Source organism: Xiphias gladius, chromosome 17 (assembly GCF_016859285.1).
Source record: "Xiphias gladius isolate SHS-SW01 ecotype Sanya breed wild chromosome 17, ASM1685928v1, whole genome shotgun sequence".
Classification (NCBI taxonomy): Eukaryota; Metazoa; Chordata; class Actinopteri; order Istiophoriformes; family Xiphiidae; genus Xiphias; species Xiphias gladius.
The window spans coordinates 23,789,162-23,804,688 of NC_053416.1; the positions used below are offsets into that span (position 1 = coordinate 23,789,162).

At 40.4% G+C, this 15,527-nt stretch overlaps 1 protein-coding gene across 1 annotated transcript; it reads right to left on the reverse strand.

The window, feature by feature from the left end:
* Positions 1 to 554: 554 nt before the first annotated feature.
* On the reverse strand, positions 555 to 15,527 carry si:dkey-250d21.1. Its single transcript, XM_040150173.1, has 11 exons — positions 15,104 to 15,527; positions 13,122 to 13,242; positions 9,966 to 10,073; positions 9,834 to 9,870; positions 7,855 to 9,656; positions 7,730 to 7,760; positions 5,582 to 7,350; positions 5,410 to 5,458; positions 3,433 to 5,231; positions 2,912 to 2,948; positions 555 to 2,766 (listed from the first exon to the last, which is right to left on the reverse strand). Exons 1-11 carry the CDS (start codon positions 15,190 to 15,192, stop codon positions 1,232 to 1,234), a joined length of 7,377 nt encoding a protein of 2,458 aa, XP_040006107.1. The 5' UTR covers positions 15,193 to 15,527; the 3' UTR covers positions 555 to 1,231.

A 15,527-nucleotide genomic window follows, 5' to 3' on the forward strand; every position in this document is an offset into this window, starting at 1 on the left:
ACAGTCAGCAATCATTAACACTGGCAGCCTGTTTTGCTAATTCACATACTTTTGGAAGAGAACACAATTAAAATGAGCTATACCCATATCACAGCTACTGATATACTGATATTTTCTGTATAGAGAAAATATCCTTTAATTTTTTAATTTAAAAAAAAATTAAAGGATGATTAAAAGATGAAAAATTAAAGTCATTCAAGCCTCTTGTAGCTGTGCATTTTCAGTTACCAACGTGGTAATACCAGTACGAGTGTATACAGTGTATAAAGGGAATAGCTCTAGTAGCGAACCTCGAGACTTCCTAAGTGCCATCCCTACAGGTATTATGATTCAACATTTAAAAATTACTTTTAGTGCGATACTTCCGTGTTTTAAGTCCCACTTGTTACCAGATTCAGTCCTTTCGTCTTAAGGCATATTACAGCCTCACTGCGCCATCTTGTGTTAAATTGCAGACGTGACTACAGACTTGACAGCACACGAAAGCCTACTGTAGGCCTACATCTAGGTTGAAAAAAAAAAAAAAAAAAGAAAAGAACCTCAAAAGCCAAAAACATATTTTGGAGCATTTTATTACTTTTCTGACAAATATATATATATGAAGGTTTTCCTATTGAGGAAACATTCTTTCAAAGATACGTTTACAGCAAATTCATTCCTGCAAAGAGACAGGAAACATGGGAAATCATCAGAAGACATGATGGAACTACTATTTCTATTTGTGCCCAGGAAAGGTAAGGGTGCAATTTAATAATTATAATGAATTTATGACAATGATACAGAAGTCAGTCTGGTAATTTCTGGTAATGATAAAAATAGAGTTGTTTCACATGCCAATGGGACATTTTTAAACATCTGTATTATCATAATACATGGGGTGAATTATTAGTTTTGCATCAAGGCACCAAAGCATTGATAACTCTCAGTTGAGCATTGCTTTTTTGCCAAGATATTGGTCCCATTGGGCAGTACAACTGTACAAACTACAGAATATTTAAAAAAAAAAAAAAAAAAGAGAAAGAAAGAAAGAAAAAAAGAAACAAGGGGCTTCTTTGCAGGAAAACAACAAAAGGAAATCTCAAAGAATTTAAATCAATAATGTACACAGAAATTGTATTCAGAACTTGGGACCTCAATTAGGGTTGAGACACAATAGTTCTTAAGTATGGTGGCGGTGACCTCTCAAATGCATTACTCAAATCTGCTAACTGTGACAGAGGACCTGCAACTCTTACAGCGGATGAAGTTCAGTGAGGGATCTCTTTTCCTGCTGTAGGAACTCCTGTAAGCTTCTTTTTCCGTGTCTGAAGTTGCTCTCCCTCCTTGAAAATGGCAAGATGACCTGGAGTCTGAGGAGAGTCTCAATGTTACTAAAACTTCTTATCTGTGATGTCTTGAGTGTATCAAGCACAGTAGTTGGGAGATAGCCGGCCAGGGGATCCAACCATTTCTCCTTCCATGACTTCATCTCAGAGTGAAGGGAGACCTGATCTGGCAAGTCCTCCTTGTACAGGCGGAAAACAAGACCACTAAGAATGCTGGTTTCTACTTTGGACATTGCATAAGGCACAATCTCCAGACACCTCAAAGTATCTAATACCTTTTCTGTGAAGAGGTCATCAATCTCTGCCATTGAGTACTCTACAACCTTCATACTTACTGATTCTTTGTAAAACTCACTCAATGGCTCAAGAAGCACTGAATGCAACATTGTGACATGGAGTTTAGAAGCTAACGCCACAGCTTCCTCAAACCAGGCCTTGTGATGGATGTCAATATCACTCTTCAGTTTACTGAGGGATGTTTTGAGATCAGGCAAATTATTCACAGCAAGTAACATATCTAAAGGTTTGCCCTGAAGAGACTGGCTTAGCTTTTTAGTTACACTCAAGACATTTTTCTGCACAACTGTTGATAGGATGAACTCAAAGTTTCTGATTGCATTGAAAAACTGTGATGCTTGTTGCTGAATTGAAATACTTCCCTCCCCTTTCAGCTCATTCAAGCAAAGCGTGACTGCTTCTAAAATCTCTACCATCACTTCATGCATGTCATGACTCTTCTCCCAGTTCTTGATGAGTTTGTCCCTCAGCTCGTTGCCCTTCCCTTCATCATGCTGGAACACATGAATGATCATGTCTTCCAGTTTGTTCTGGCGTTCCACATCCTCTGTGAGCCAATGTAATATTTTACCTATGAGAATTGCTCCATCAGCTGCTTCTTCAGCAGGAGAAGATTTAGCCAGCCATACATTAAGAGACAAAGCAGAGCTGACAGTTCTTACAGCCTGGGGGTATTTCTTAGCTATAGCTAAACTTACAGCCCTCATCTGAGCTCCTACTTCACCAACACTCAGTAGGGCCTGTCCTCTACAGTACTCCATGTTAAGCCCCCACTTCTCAGACAGGGCAGTCTCAATAGCATCTGCAAGGACAACTGGGTCTTCACCAAAAGGGATGAAAGCCAATGTTTCCTCACACTGGATGTCCTCTTTGTTTAGGTACCTGATGCACAAGGGGACATAGAGCTCACCATCAATTTCAACAGCTTGCTCAGTTATAACTGTGAAGAACTGAGAGTCCCAGAGTTCCTTGAGGATTTGTTCACGTAGTTGTGGCTCATAGAAAGACACTGCTTTTCTCGGTCCTTGAGCGACCTCCATTATCACTTCTTTACCAGCCAAAATCACCTCTCCATCAGCAGGCTTCTCTGTTACACTCGAGGCTTGCGATCCTGTTGGTAATCCTGGTTTTACTTCAATGCCTCCTGATTTCAAACATTAAAAAAAAGATGTCAATGCCATACACCAACCTTCATACACAACAAACCTTTGCTAAATAACTGCTTGTCTTCTTATAATCAGAACTATACATTCATGTCTTAATTATTTATTTGCCATGAATGCACTTACCTATGTCCAACTTTAGTCCTTGTAAAGTTCCCATCACCTAAAAAATATGTGCCACAACATTGGTTATGTAATACTGATTGCAATGGCTGTAAAAAGATTTTGATTTTGTTTGTTTTTTCTTACAACATGATGATTAAGCAAAGGATGATCTAGGGCTGAAACTAAGGATTATTTTCAGTATAGATTAATTTATTATTATTTTCTTGATTAATCGTTTGTTTGGTGTCTAAAATGTCAGCAAACTGAAAAAATTGCCCATTACAAGTTATCAGAATCCAAGGGGATGTCTTCTTAAGTCTTGTTTTGTCTGACTGACAGTCCAAAACCCAAAGAAATTCAGTGTACTATCATAGAAGACTAGAAAAATCAGAAATATTTACATTTGGAAAGCTGTAAATTTTTGCCTGGAAAATCCCATAGACAATTAATCACTTATGAATAATTTTTGCTGAATTTCCTGTTGATCAATTGACTAATTGTTGCATCTTAGTATGACCCAAAAGAAACCACTTTTAATTTACCTGCGATAGACATGGACTGCTCTCAGGATCCACCTCTATGCACTTCTCAATGACCTCTGGTAATCTCTGCAGTGTTGTGCAGTGAGAGAGGAGCATCACATGATCAATTCTGCTGCCTTTGCATAGAGTGTTTTTTAACAGATCCCTCATTGAATTCAGTGTGGTCTTCATCAGATCACACTCCATACTGACACTTGGCAGGACTGCTACTAGCCTAAGCAGTAAGGTAATAGTTGGGTGGCTTTTTGACTCAGGATGGACTAGCGTTTCAGCAATGGATGATGGAGGAGCAACATCCTGGTATTTCTCTCTCCAGACAGTGGCCCAGGCATTTATTTCCTGCTCGGCTGCTTCCGGTTCAGGAAGATCTGTAAGGTAGAGGCTGAATGGCTTGTCTGTGGACTCCGAAAGAATATGCTGTGAATTGCAGGAGGGCAGCAACGACAGGACTGACAGGGCCTTTAAGTGGCTGTCTGAGAAGCTGTACTTCATCTCATCAATGAGACTTCTGAGGAGAGGAATACTCAGATTTTCTCTGTAATATACCTCAGGAGATTCATAGCTGCTGGCTTCCTCTGAGAAGCAAACTTGTTCAGGAGCTACCTTGGTTGCTAGCTGGAAGGCCTGCTCAAACCAAGTGGAGTGCACAGTGCTCACATTCTCTAACATTTTATTAAGAGTCTCTATAATTGAGGGAATTTTTTCCACCTCACAGAGAATATCAGCAGGGTTTCCACAGCGGAAGACAGTGCTACAGTTTCGAAGAGGGGCACAAGCATGCTTCAAAATCACAAGAGTGACAATGAAATCCATATTTCTTAGAGCGGTAGAGAGAACTTGTGCATGCATTGACTTGGCACCTGTGGCACTAGAGCTAACCGCATCTAGGCAGCTGAGAATACCCTCTAATGTGTCAGCGAGTATGTCAAAGAAGTCCTCTCTCTTTTTCCACCTCGAGCAGCATGTCTCTGGAATTTCCTCCAGGGCCTCTCTTGGCATATTTAAAAGCCCATCAACAGCCTGCGCTAACTGTCCCTCCAGACAGGGAGATTCATCAAAGAACAGCAACAAGTCTTCTGTGATATCCAACATTTTTGCTACTGAAGAGCAAGGCACACTTCCTGCCAGCCAATGGGCAAGGCCACAAGACTCACTGGGTGTTACAACAGAGAGCGGATAACTCTTGAGGAAATCCAAAGACATTTTCTTCAGGCTTTGGTAACCTGAGCCCAGGTGCATGAATGCTTGTCCGCGACAGTGAGACATTGGTAAGCCCCAGTCTTCAGTTAGAATCTTTGCGAGGTTATTTGCTTGTGTATCAACATGACAGTTTTCATTAAATGGTAAGAAACCCATTAGCTCTACTTTTGGAGCAGACTCTCCGACATACCTGACAAAAACAGGTAGGTGCGTCTTGTCAGCAATTTTAAAAGGTTTGTCTGTGATAAGTGAGAAGAATGGAGATTCCTGTATTTCCTTGAGTATGACATCTCTGATTCCATTTATGAGGAAGTTCACCATTTCATCATCACCTATTGAAGCTGTGCATTTGCTCTCTCTTCCAAACCAGTGGCACATGCTGAGCTCCTGAATGAAAAGCTCTCTCTCCTCTTCTGAGAGGTCAGAGAGACTGCTATTCTTTTTCCCCAGTAGTGCAGCCAGTCTGAATACTGTTGCCAAACTTTGACGATTATCTCCTGCATGCCCATTTTCATCTGCTGGTTTCATGTCTTGGTCTTCAGTTTTGTCAGGAGATTGGTCAATTTTGGGGTCCTCAGCTTCCTCCTTGACAGAATCAACTAAATATATCAGGGAGAAAAACAGAGAGCAGGACAGGACTGTTATGACAAACATTCAAATCATTGCAAAAACAAACAAACACCAACTCAATAACTTACTATGGACATTAGTCAAGTCACGCACTCTTATTACTTAGGAATTGTTAATAATTACGTAATAAAAAAAACATATCCATACCTTCCATATTATTTTCAGAGTTCCTGATGAAACTTTTGGATTCCTTGTCCTATGAGTATACCCAGGTATATAACAATTAGCCTGACATTCATATAATTAATAAAATATAGATAATAAAATAAGAATACAATAGAAATTAACCACATTTTTATTAAAGAATACAAGCACTTACCAGACAGATACCCTCCAAAGCTTGTGGAGTAACCTTCAAACACTGGGTTACCATGCGGTCCAGATCTCTGCTGAAGTCCGTGCCAACCTGCAACATAGCCAAGCACGAGGACCTGTCTTTTGGATTTGTATTTCTCAGGTACTCTTGGAACTTCTTGTGGCGCATTACAACACCACAGTCCTCCAGTGCTGTGCTGGGCAGCACAGACATAATCCTCAGCAGTGCATTGATGTTCCCAAAGTACTGCATGAGTGGCAGACGAAGTGTGTGAAATATGGAGCTTGGGATGGTCACAGATGCCACTTTGGTCTTCCAGGTTACCCTCCAACAGCACAGCTCTGTGAAGAAGTTGTCAGCATCTGGAAGATCACTGCTGTAGAGAGGAGGCTTTGACTTCAAGCTCTCAAACATGTAACTAACTGTGACTGAACATGGAACCAGGGAGAGGAAATTGAGAGCTTCTTTGTGGTCTTCTGAAAAATGATCCTTCACTGCATTGATAAGGTTATCTACTAGGGGCACACTTAAACCATCTTTGTAAAACCCAACTGGTTTCATCATGCCGTCCCTTGGCAACGAGTTTTCAGGCACTTCAATTTGCACTCTTAGACTCTGTGCCATTGCACAAGCCTCATCAAACCAGTTCTGATGAAACACCTTCATATTTGTCTTTACTCGGTTCAGAGTGGCAACAATACCACTGATTTGGCAAAGCTGGGATGCAGCGCTGAAATGGTCCTTCTGGAGACCTGCACTCAGCTCTCTGGTAAAAGAGGATGCATTCTTTAAGACCACCATGGCAATGATGAAATCAAATTCCATTACCTTACAGAGAAGTGCACCAGCTTGTTCAGACACAAACGCTTTCCATCTTTGTGGGTTGTTTTTGATTTTCTCCAGACATTCAACCAAGGGCTCCAGCATCTGCACAAATACCTCATAAGAATCATGCTTCTCTTGCCAAAGGGCACATAACTTCCCTTGTAACTCTTGGACCTTTTCATAGCTCTCTCTAAGACCAAAGGCTATTACATGGTCGAGCTGTTTTTCTAAGGTAGCACTGCTACCAAAAAACATCAAAACCTCTTCAAATGTATCCAGGGCTCTTTTAACAGCAGGCACTGGGATGGATTTTGACCACCATGTGTTGAAAGAATAGGAAGAGCAGTGTGTGCTTATAGCGAGAGGATATTTCTCCTGGACTTTGCAGGCAAAGGCTTTCAGCTTATAGGAGACATCACCGGAGCCTAGGTATGCTTGACCTCTGCAGTTATTTAAATCAAGATGCCACTCCACTGTAACTATTTCCAGGAGACGCTGTACCATAGCATCACAATCAAGATCTGCCTCAAGGAATCCCATCAACTCCAGTCGCATGACATCAAAACTGTCCACAAACCTAAGGAAAAGTGGAAGATAGTCTTTCTCCCCCAGTTTCACAACACGGTCAATGAACAAGGAAAAGAATGAACTCCCCACTTCTGTGAGGATTCCCTCCCTGACAGCATTCTCGCACACAGTGAGAACTTCTTTCATTTCAGACTTGGTCACATATTCTACCTCTCCATCCTGAACAGGAGAAGTGTCACTATGTAGCCTGCTTTGACTGCTGTATGCAGCCGTCACTGCAGCTTGCAAAGCAGATTTAAGAGCTTCTCTATCAGTCTCTGCACACTTCATTTCCACAAGCCTTTCAGCATCCATCTCTAGGTTTATGAGCTGTAATTCTTCCTCAGCGTCCTTTTCAGCATGGTTTCCATGGGCTGCCACTGAAATGAAAATTGGCAATGATCATGTAAACTGATATTACTTCATTGTGTTGGTTAGTGGGGAACACACTGGTAAATAACCAATCCAGTGTGCACATTGATGATTGCATTTTAACCAAAATACAATTCAACTTGCTCAGGTTCTTTCCACTCAAGTACACATTTAATTGCAAAACTTACACATTAACTTTTCATATTGTTTAAAATACACTGTAGCCATCATTCTGTAACCTTTCCCTCTTTGCGTACAAAGCTGTATTTTGAGAACCACACTGCCTTAAATGGTATATTTTGGATTTATGTGATAGAACAGTCCTGTCATTAACAACAAATTGCAGTATGTTGAAATGTTTAATGAATCATTTTAAAAATTGTTCACCTTTGGGAGGCTTTTCTTTTGTGTCATCATCCTGTAACACACAAAAACGGTCACAAAAATACACACAGAATGTAAAGTGTGCTATGAAATTTCAATAGAATTCTGCTTATTAAAAGTGTACGCACCATTTGCAGCAACCGCAGGATGTCTGGATGCTTTTGGACATATGAGTCGACCATTTGTTCAACACTGAAGTGCACATCTTGGTTCACATACACATATGCCATGCTGCACTGTCTTTGGTCCTCTGGTGTGGCTCTCAGGTAGGTGTGGCACCGCTCCAGTACCATATGGTATTGGCCATACACATCTGCCTCTGCATTTACACATGGAACAGTGCCTAAAACCCTCAGCAAGCTCTGCACATTGGGGTAAAACCCAATATCTGGAATCTTGAGCGTAGCAAATACTGTGGTTGGTAGGATTCTCCGCTTGCTTGCATGCCTCCATTTCACTTCCCAGCAACCAAGCTCTTCATAGAATGTGTCAGGCCTTGCAAGGTTGTTCAAGTTGGCGTCTGCTACTTTATCTCTGCGAATGCTGAAATTATGGTCAGCCATGTAAGATGGCACCAACGAGAGCCATCGGAGAATCCTCACCATCTCAGTGCTGAACACTCTCTTCACCTCTGCAACAAGATACTGCAAGATAGGCCGGCTCAAGGTTTCTCTGTAAAAGTCCTCCAGTGGTGTTTCAGTTGTGTCTCCTTGGTCCATCTCTGGTTTAGTGACCTCCACTCCCAACTTCTTGGCTCGGCCAACTGCATCTGAGAACCATTTCCTGTGGAATATTGCAAGCTCTTGTTGATATTTGTTTACCAGCTTTAAGGCATTGGAAATTGTGTACTGCAAGGTACTGCTGATGCTAATTATTCCCCTGAGACTTGAGTTGAGTATGCTCACACAACAGAGAGTGTTCTTCAGAACAACAAGTGTGATAATGAAATTGAAATTCTTCAAAACTGGCTTGAGCTTGGCCATCTGTTCAGCAGTGTCTTCATCTACCTTTGAAATCATCTCATTGATGCAGTTCAGGAATGGCTCCAGAATATCTAACATAGTCTGGAAGGCATCAGTGCTATATTCCCAATTCCCACTGATAGCTGCTTTGATCCTGTCTACTTCCCCTTTTAAATGCCCATATGTCATCTGGATCTTTCCTTCCAATCTTTTGGACAGCTCTGGTGTTCTCCTGAGTAATGAGGCAACCTCCTCTACAGTGTCTGCAACCTTCTGGATGGAGGGCACAGGCATGCAGCGAATAATCCATATGTTGAAGGCATATGGGTCACTTGGTGACAGAACTACTTGTGGAAACTCCTGCAGAATCCTGCATGTGAGGTCTCGCATTTTCTGACACATACTGCCTGTAACCAGATAAGTGAGTCCTCTGCAGTGCTCCATCCTCAGCCCCCACTTGTTTCTCAACTCGGAGAGAAGCATGTAAAACAAATTCTCTGCATCCATGTCGCATGGTAAGAACCCAATGAGGTGCTTTTGTGGGAACCCGGCTACTGTGACAGACCTGATGAAAACTGGGATCTGCTCCTTTCCTTCTATGCTAGTCACATCCTGAAGCAGAATGGAGAAGAATCGTGCCAATCTGAGGCTGTTTTGGATCTCCTCCCGCATGAGATCTTCGCTGAACTGGAGGATTTCTTTCTTGTCAATTTTCTCCACACAGATACGATTAAGAGCTTGCTGACCCCTAGCACCTCCAATCGGCTCATCAGTGTTGATGTTTGCACCATTGATGCTAAATCCAGTCAGTGCCAGGATTTCCTTAAAATATACTTTCAGAGTCTCTTTTGCTTTGGAGCTGGCAACATCCTCTTGGATTTGGTTATCTTTTTGCAGTTCAGGCGTTGCACTCTTCTCTCCAGACAATTCTTTTGTCTCCTTAGTGACTTCTGTTGTTGCTGTGTTTTCTAATAGAAAAGACAAAAATAAACTAATTGAAAGGGGAGATGATTTTTAAAAAAATAAAATTCGCAAATTCAATCAGTGGATCAATATTTACAACAAGGGCTAATATATTTTAACATAGACTGAAACTCAAGGGGCGTAAATTAATAATTTTTCAAGAATGAATTTAAGCGCTGTACCTTTTGTTTTCTTTATAGAAGTATGTTCCTCCTCCGACTAGAAAGATGAAAAGGATAATTACATGTCTGATGAAAAACGCAGTCAACTGTAATCATTTAAAGTGCAGTCATCTTTAAATTTGAAAGACTTACAGAATCTCTAGCTCGTTTCCTGTTGCAGGTTGATTGATTATTCGCAGGTGTTGTAAGGTCAAATATTGTTGGAACAGCATCTTCCCTTAAGACACAACTGGAGGTGCTCTGAAAAACAAAAAGTGGGAAATCACACTTTTATACAATCCCTGAATATTCAAGTTCACACCATATGATATTAGGATAAATAAATCTAACTCTACTATATGACAAATTATATTTTATCTATTTATTATAAGGACTCTGATACTTGATTATAAAATAACAATAATTTTATTTAATGGAAATTGTTACATCACAAAGTCTGATAAAGGTCACTTAAGAGTAACCAAAGTTTTTCTTGTTTACAAAGAAAGTTGGTGTTATTCTTCAAATCAAATGACATTGATGTTATTGAGCAACAAAAACTGTTGTTGCCCAACAGTATCCATGTGATTGGTCAAAGTTTAAGCAGTCTCTTACACACTGCATTTTAGTGTTGTAATGTAATTCTTAATGTGGCTTCAGAAAGTATTCAGATCCTTTCACTTTTTGCATACTTTAGTGTGTTGTAGAATTGATTTTCAAAGGATAAATTTTTGCCCATCAATCTACAATAAATAACCCATAATGACTAAGTGAAAAAATGTTTTCTCTCATTTCCGAAAGCATTCAGACCTTTAATTCAGTACTTTGTAGAAGCCCCTTTGGCAGCAATTAAATCCTCGAGTCTTCTTGGGTAAGTCTATAGAAGCTTTGTACACCTGGATTTGGGCAGGTTATCCCATTTTTCCTGGCAGATCCAGGGTTTTCCCAGGTTTCTATATGGCTTAGGCGCACATTGTTTACACAAGGATTATAGTGCATGGATTTGAACTGCAATTTTCTGTTCCTCCCATAGCCATTTGACAAAGTAACAGTGCTTGGCAACTTACAAAAATTACTGTTCAGTCGGACATCTGTAGACAGGTCACTTTCCCGGTGGACGTAGTCACTAGCTAGCTGACTGAGTTACTGTAGCGAGTTGATTCCTCTCTCGCTCTCATTCCTCTCTCAGAATCATCTTCCCTGACAGCTAACACTTTTTACGCTCATCATCTGTGACAACCATAAATCATGGCTGCTTAACAGTTCTTCTCCCTGGTTTATTTCTTCAGTAAAGACAACGAAATATGCTGCCATCTCCGGTTTTTAGTTGTTACCTCCTACAGGTTAAACACTTTTAGGGCTGACTAACTCTGAAAGGCTCACTTTATACTGACTCTAAAACACTTGCTAGCCTAGCAATAATAAGGCTACAAACCCCCATGATGCAACACTCTTTCAAAAAGAATATCTGATGTAATGAACAAGTAATTGTCATGTTATCAGATATAAGATAACAGCCACTGTTTCCAACCTCATCTCCAGAAAGAAAGAAAAAAATACTTATATTTGGGCCAATATAGTAACCTTTCGCACCAGGGTAGAAGAGAACTCTCAGCATAGTTTTTTTCTGTTAATTCAGCTTAGGCACTGCGCCTAAATCTTACAAGGATAGGGAATACCCTGAGATCCTCTCAAGGTCCGTCAGATTTAATTGGAAGTGTTTGTGAACTTCCCATCTTCAGGTCTCTCAACGGATGTTCTCTGGGGTTTAAGTCTGGGGTTTGGCTGGGCCACTCAAGGACAGTTAGACACTTGTCCTGAAGCCACTAACTACTAACTAATATAAAAACACAAAACACACACACGTATACACACACACACACACACACACACACACACACACACACATATATTTTATATATACATATACATATACATATACACACACACACACACACACACACACACACACACACACACACACACACACACACACACACACACACACACACACACACACACACACACACTTTCATATCGGTGCATATCAGACAACAAATATGGCAATCCTGATAAATCTGTGATAGGATAATATTGGCTGATAAAAATCAGCCGACCGATATATTGCTCTACTCATATGCCTTTTAGTCAAAGTGAGTGTCGTCTAGCCACTCTACCACAAAGGTCTGATTGATGAAGTGCTGCTGAGATGGTCGTCCTTCTGAAGTTAAAATGATTCTGGTTCTGGTTCACCTCACTGACCAAGGTCCTTCTTGTCAGGTTACTCAGTTTGGCTGGACGGCCAACTCTGGGAAGAGTCCTAGAGTTCTTCCATCTCACAATTACTAAGGCCACTATGCTCCAGACAACACTCAAAGCTTTAGATATGGTTTTATACATTTGCCTTGTAAGCCAAGCCACAAAATTTTATCATCGAGGTCTAGAGAGTTCTTCGGCGTCATGGTTTGACTTCTGTGCTGACATTCAGTGTGACTGTGGGACCTTATATACATGGGTGTGTGCCTTTCTAAACTATGTCCAGTCAATTCAGTTTTCCACAGGTGGACTCCAATCAAGTTGTAGACACATCTCAGGGATGATTGAAGCAATGAGGATTAGGACTACTAGAGCAGGAGTGAATACTTTTGTAAATAAGAGATTTCAGTTTTTAATTTTTAATAACTTTGCAAAAGTTTCTAAAAACATGTTTTCACTTAATCATTATGCGTTATTCAGCATAGACTGATGGGCAAATATAACAATTTTATCAATTAAAAAATAAATCTACAACAAAAATTGTGCAAAAAGTGCAAGGATCTGAATACTTTCTGAACTTTATAATTTTCAGTTTTTGTTGACACTGTATCAGATTGCTGTTGATACAACTCTGTGGGATTTTTTTTTAACCCGTAGTTTCATTGGATTCCATTCCATTGATTGATTGCACACACATGTATTTATCACTTACATCTATGTAAATACGGAACATTAGAAACGTGTTTTAACATTATAAGCTTCACAAAGATAGGAATTATTACTTGGCTGTTGTATTGAATTTCATCAGACCGGTCAGGTTACCTAATAAACTGGTAATTCAACCTGAATTACCAGCTTTTACCAGTCATGGAAGTTGTGAAAATAGCATAACAATTGTTGAAAGTTAGACTAGGCTATAGTATTGGCTAAGAACAGCACTAGTGGTACTATAACAACCAGAAAACAGGGCACAAAATAACAATTTTTCTTCTTCTCCTCCTTCTTCTTCTCTAACATACACAAAGGGTAATAGGTAACAGATTTGCTTCTTACCTGATGAGAGATCATAGAGGGTTCAAAGTGCTTTGCACAAAGTCTGTACAGCTTATGCAACTGTTCAGGAGGTTCTGATGACAAATCTTGGCGATGACAGTTGTTCAGCCATTGCTTGCAGCTGAAAAATACGGGGGGGGGGGGCATAAATTGTTGGGGTCACAACCATAGGCATTTTCCAAAACACTTGTGCATCTTATCTTCTGTACTCTACATATATTAAACAATGACTTGACAAAAATCCATTGCAGCTCTCAAAGGTTTGGGAACTCTACTTATTTTTGATATTAACAGTTCAATCCAATTTAAACACGGTTCACTGTGATACACCAGTTTAACATTGTTGAGCATGGTGACGCTTTACATTAATATAGACAGCAAATCGCAGGACTGCTTGAGCCAGGCTATTTACTGACACATTAGGGACACAAAAATTTCAACAAAAAAATAGCAACAATGTTTATTCAACAATTATTAAAAAGGCGACATTTTTTTCTTATCTCAGAGTTCAACATGCTCACTGTGTGGAAAACAGATTACTTAGACACTACATTATTACAATGGTCCAAACCACTGTATATGCTATAATTGTTTCAGTTGCCAACTGAAACAACTTTAAATATGCCAGTTGTTATGTTAAATAACTTCATCACTGAGCAAATGCAGGATAAGGATTTTTGGACAAACATAACATCCATCCACAATTCTGTGTGCGAAGGGATGCTTTGGTGCTTATTACACATGCACCGAGCTGTTATGAGGTCATGTCTGCAACAACTACATGGATTTGGGAGAACCACTGATACAAATCTGCTTTGGTTAGCTGCATTTCAAACAACCCTGCCTCCGTGTTAACGCTGATTAAAAGGCAGAACGAAGTTGCGACTGATTGCTGACTAAAGCCTTCATCACTTTACATGAGCTCTTTGCTTTTATTCTGTCTTTCATTATACTTTTTCCTCTCTCTCTCTCCCTCTATTTCTGTCAATTTATTTTATTGATGCATGCAGAGAATAAGCGTGGATAGAAATACCCACAAGCAAATGAGATTTACTTTCCCTGAATTTAACACAATATTAGATAGGTGCCAGTTCAAGAACGAGCACACAGAGCAAAAGAAGGGGAAGAAAAAACACAAACTCATTGCAGGGCTGGGCATTCAATTTTTTGAGACCCCGTGATGTATTAGTAGGTAGTCTTTCCTCTGGCTTAGAGGTTACATTTCCTGTGCACAGATACAGTGCTGTGATTCAGCCAGCTGAACTGCGCCGTCATTCAAATACGTTTCTTAAATGAATTCTACTCTATTGATTTTCAAGCAAGATAACACGACTACAATTACATAATACTTCCGGAATCTCAAAGTGAAAAAATCAGCGTCAGTTATGAAGCAGCGCCAGGATAAAAGGAGGCGATAGACTGCTATTTATTCATACGGACATCACCTGTTAAAACGACGTAAATATAAGTTTCAATTTATATTGTTCACAGTGAGCTGTACTGCAAAAATACTGTGTAATTTACGCAGTTTGCTAAGCAATAGCCACATTAACGCCAAATAGCACTATCAGTAAGTAGTAGTTTAATTTTCCTGAGCTAATGTCAGTCCTACTAACGTTACACACAACTGAGACGGTAGGTGTCGTGTACCGATGGCGATTTAAATTACTGCACTAAAAAAGTTTTTAACTATGGTTTCTCTTGGTTTGTGAAATGACTGAGCACAAAGATAAAGTGATAGAGCCAATATCACACGTCAGTGTCGGTTTCCGCGCTAAAATGAGTGAACGGAGCCTATTTCACACGAATTTTTCTTTCAAGAGTAAGTCGTCTGCGCCATTTTCGACAGAGTTGTGTCACTGTTAGCCAACATGATGTTAAGCTAACGCCTAACAGTGCTAACAGTGGATAGCTAACACTCATTGTGCATGCTCAGGGCTCATCTTTAACCCAAAGCTCAATGAAATAAGCACAACTCTTACCGCTCCGGATCCACAGGAAAGCTGAAAAGTGTAGTGGTTGATTCCCCTTGCTGGTAATCACAGCTCGCCGCGGCGCAGCAGTCAGTCATTTTGGACTGCAATGTAGCTAGCTGTAGTAAGTTAGCTAGCCTTGCTGGCGGTTGCAAGCTGGCAAGCCTACTATGAGCAAACCTGCAGGAGAGTCTACAGAGTCATGCCTTGGGCAAAACCTGCAACCGGCACAGTTGAGTTTCAGTGTTATTTTCGCTCAATGTCTCTTTGGCAAACTAAGAACCTACTAATTCCATGCTTTCAAAAGTTGATGTTGCGTGGTGAGCCAACAGTGGCCGAAAGCGTGCTATCCCATCAACCAGGAACTACACCATGCAGTACAAAATGTTACCCAGCAGAGGGCAGAGTGGCTCCGACAGGCCTTGGCCAAAGA

What these genes read in the sequence shown, in the direction of transcription:
- si:dkey-250d21.1 (XM_040150173.1), bottom strand. Translation starts at nt 15,192, where the DNA reads ATGACTGACTGCTGCGCCGCGGCGAGCTGTGATTACCAGCAAGGGGAA. An exon ending in TTCTATAAAGAAAACAAAAG is followed by an intron (nt 9,657 to 9,833) that starts GTACAGCGCTTA and finishes CTTTTCTATTAG; the next exon opens with AAAACACAGCAACAACAGAA. An exon ending in TCCTGCGGTTGCTGCAAATG is followed by an intron (nt 7,761 to 7,854) that starts GTGCGTACACTT and finishes TGTGTGTTACAG; the next exon opens with GATGATGACACAAAAGAAAA.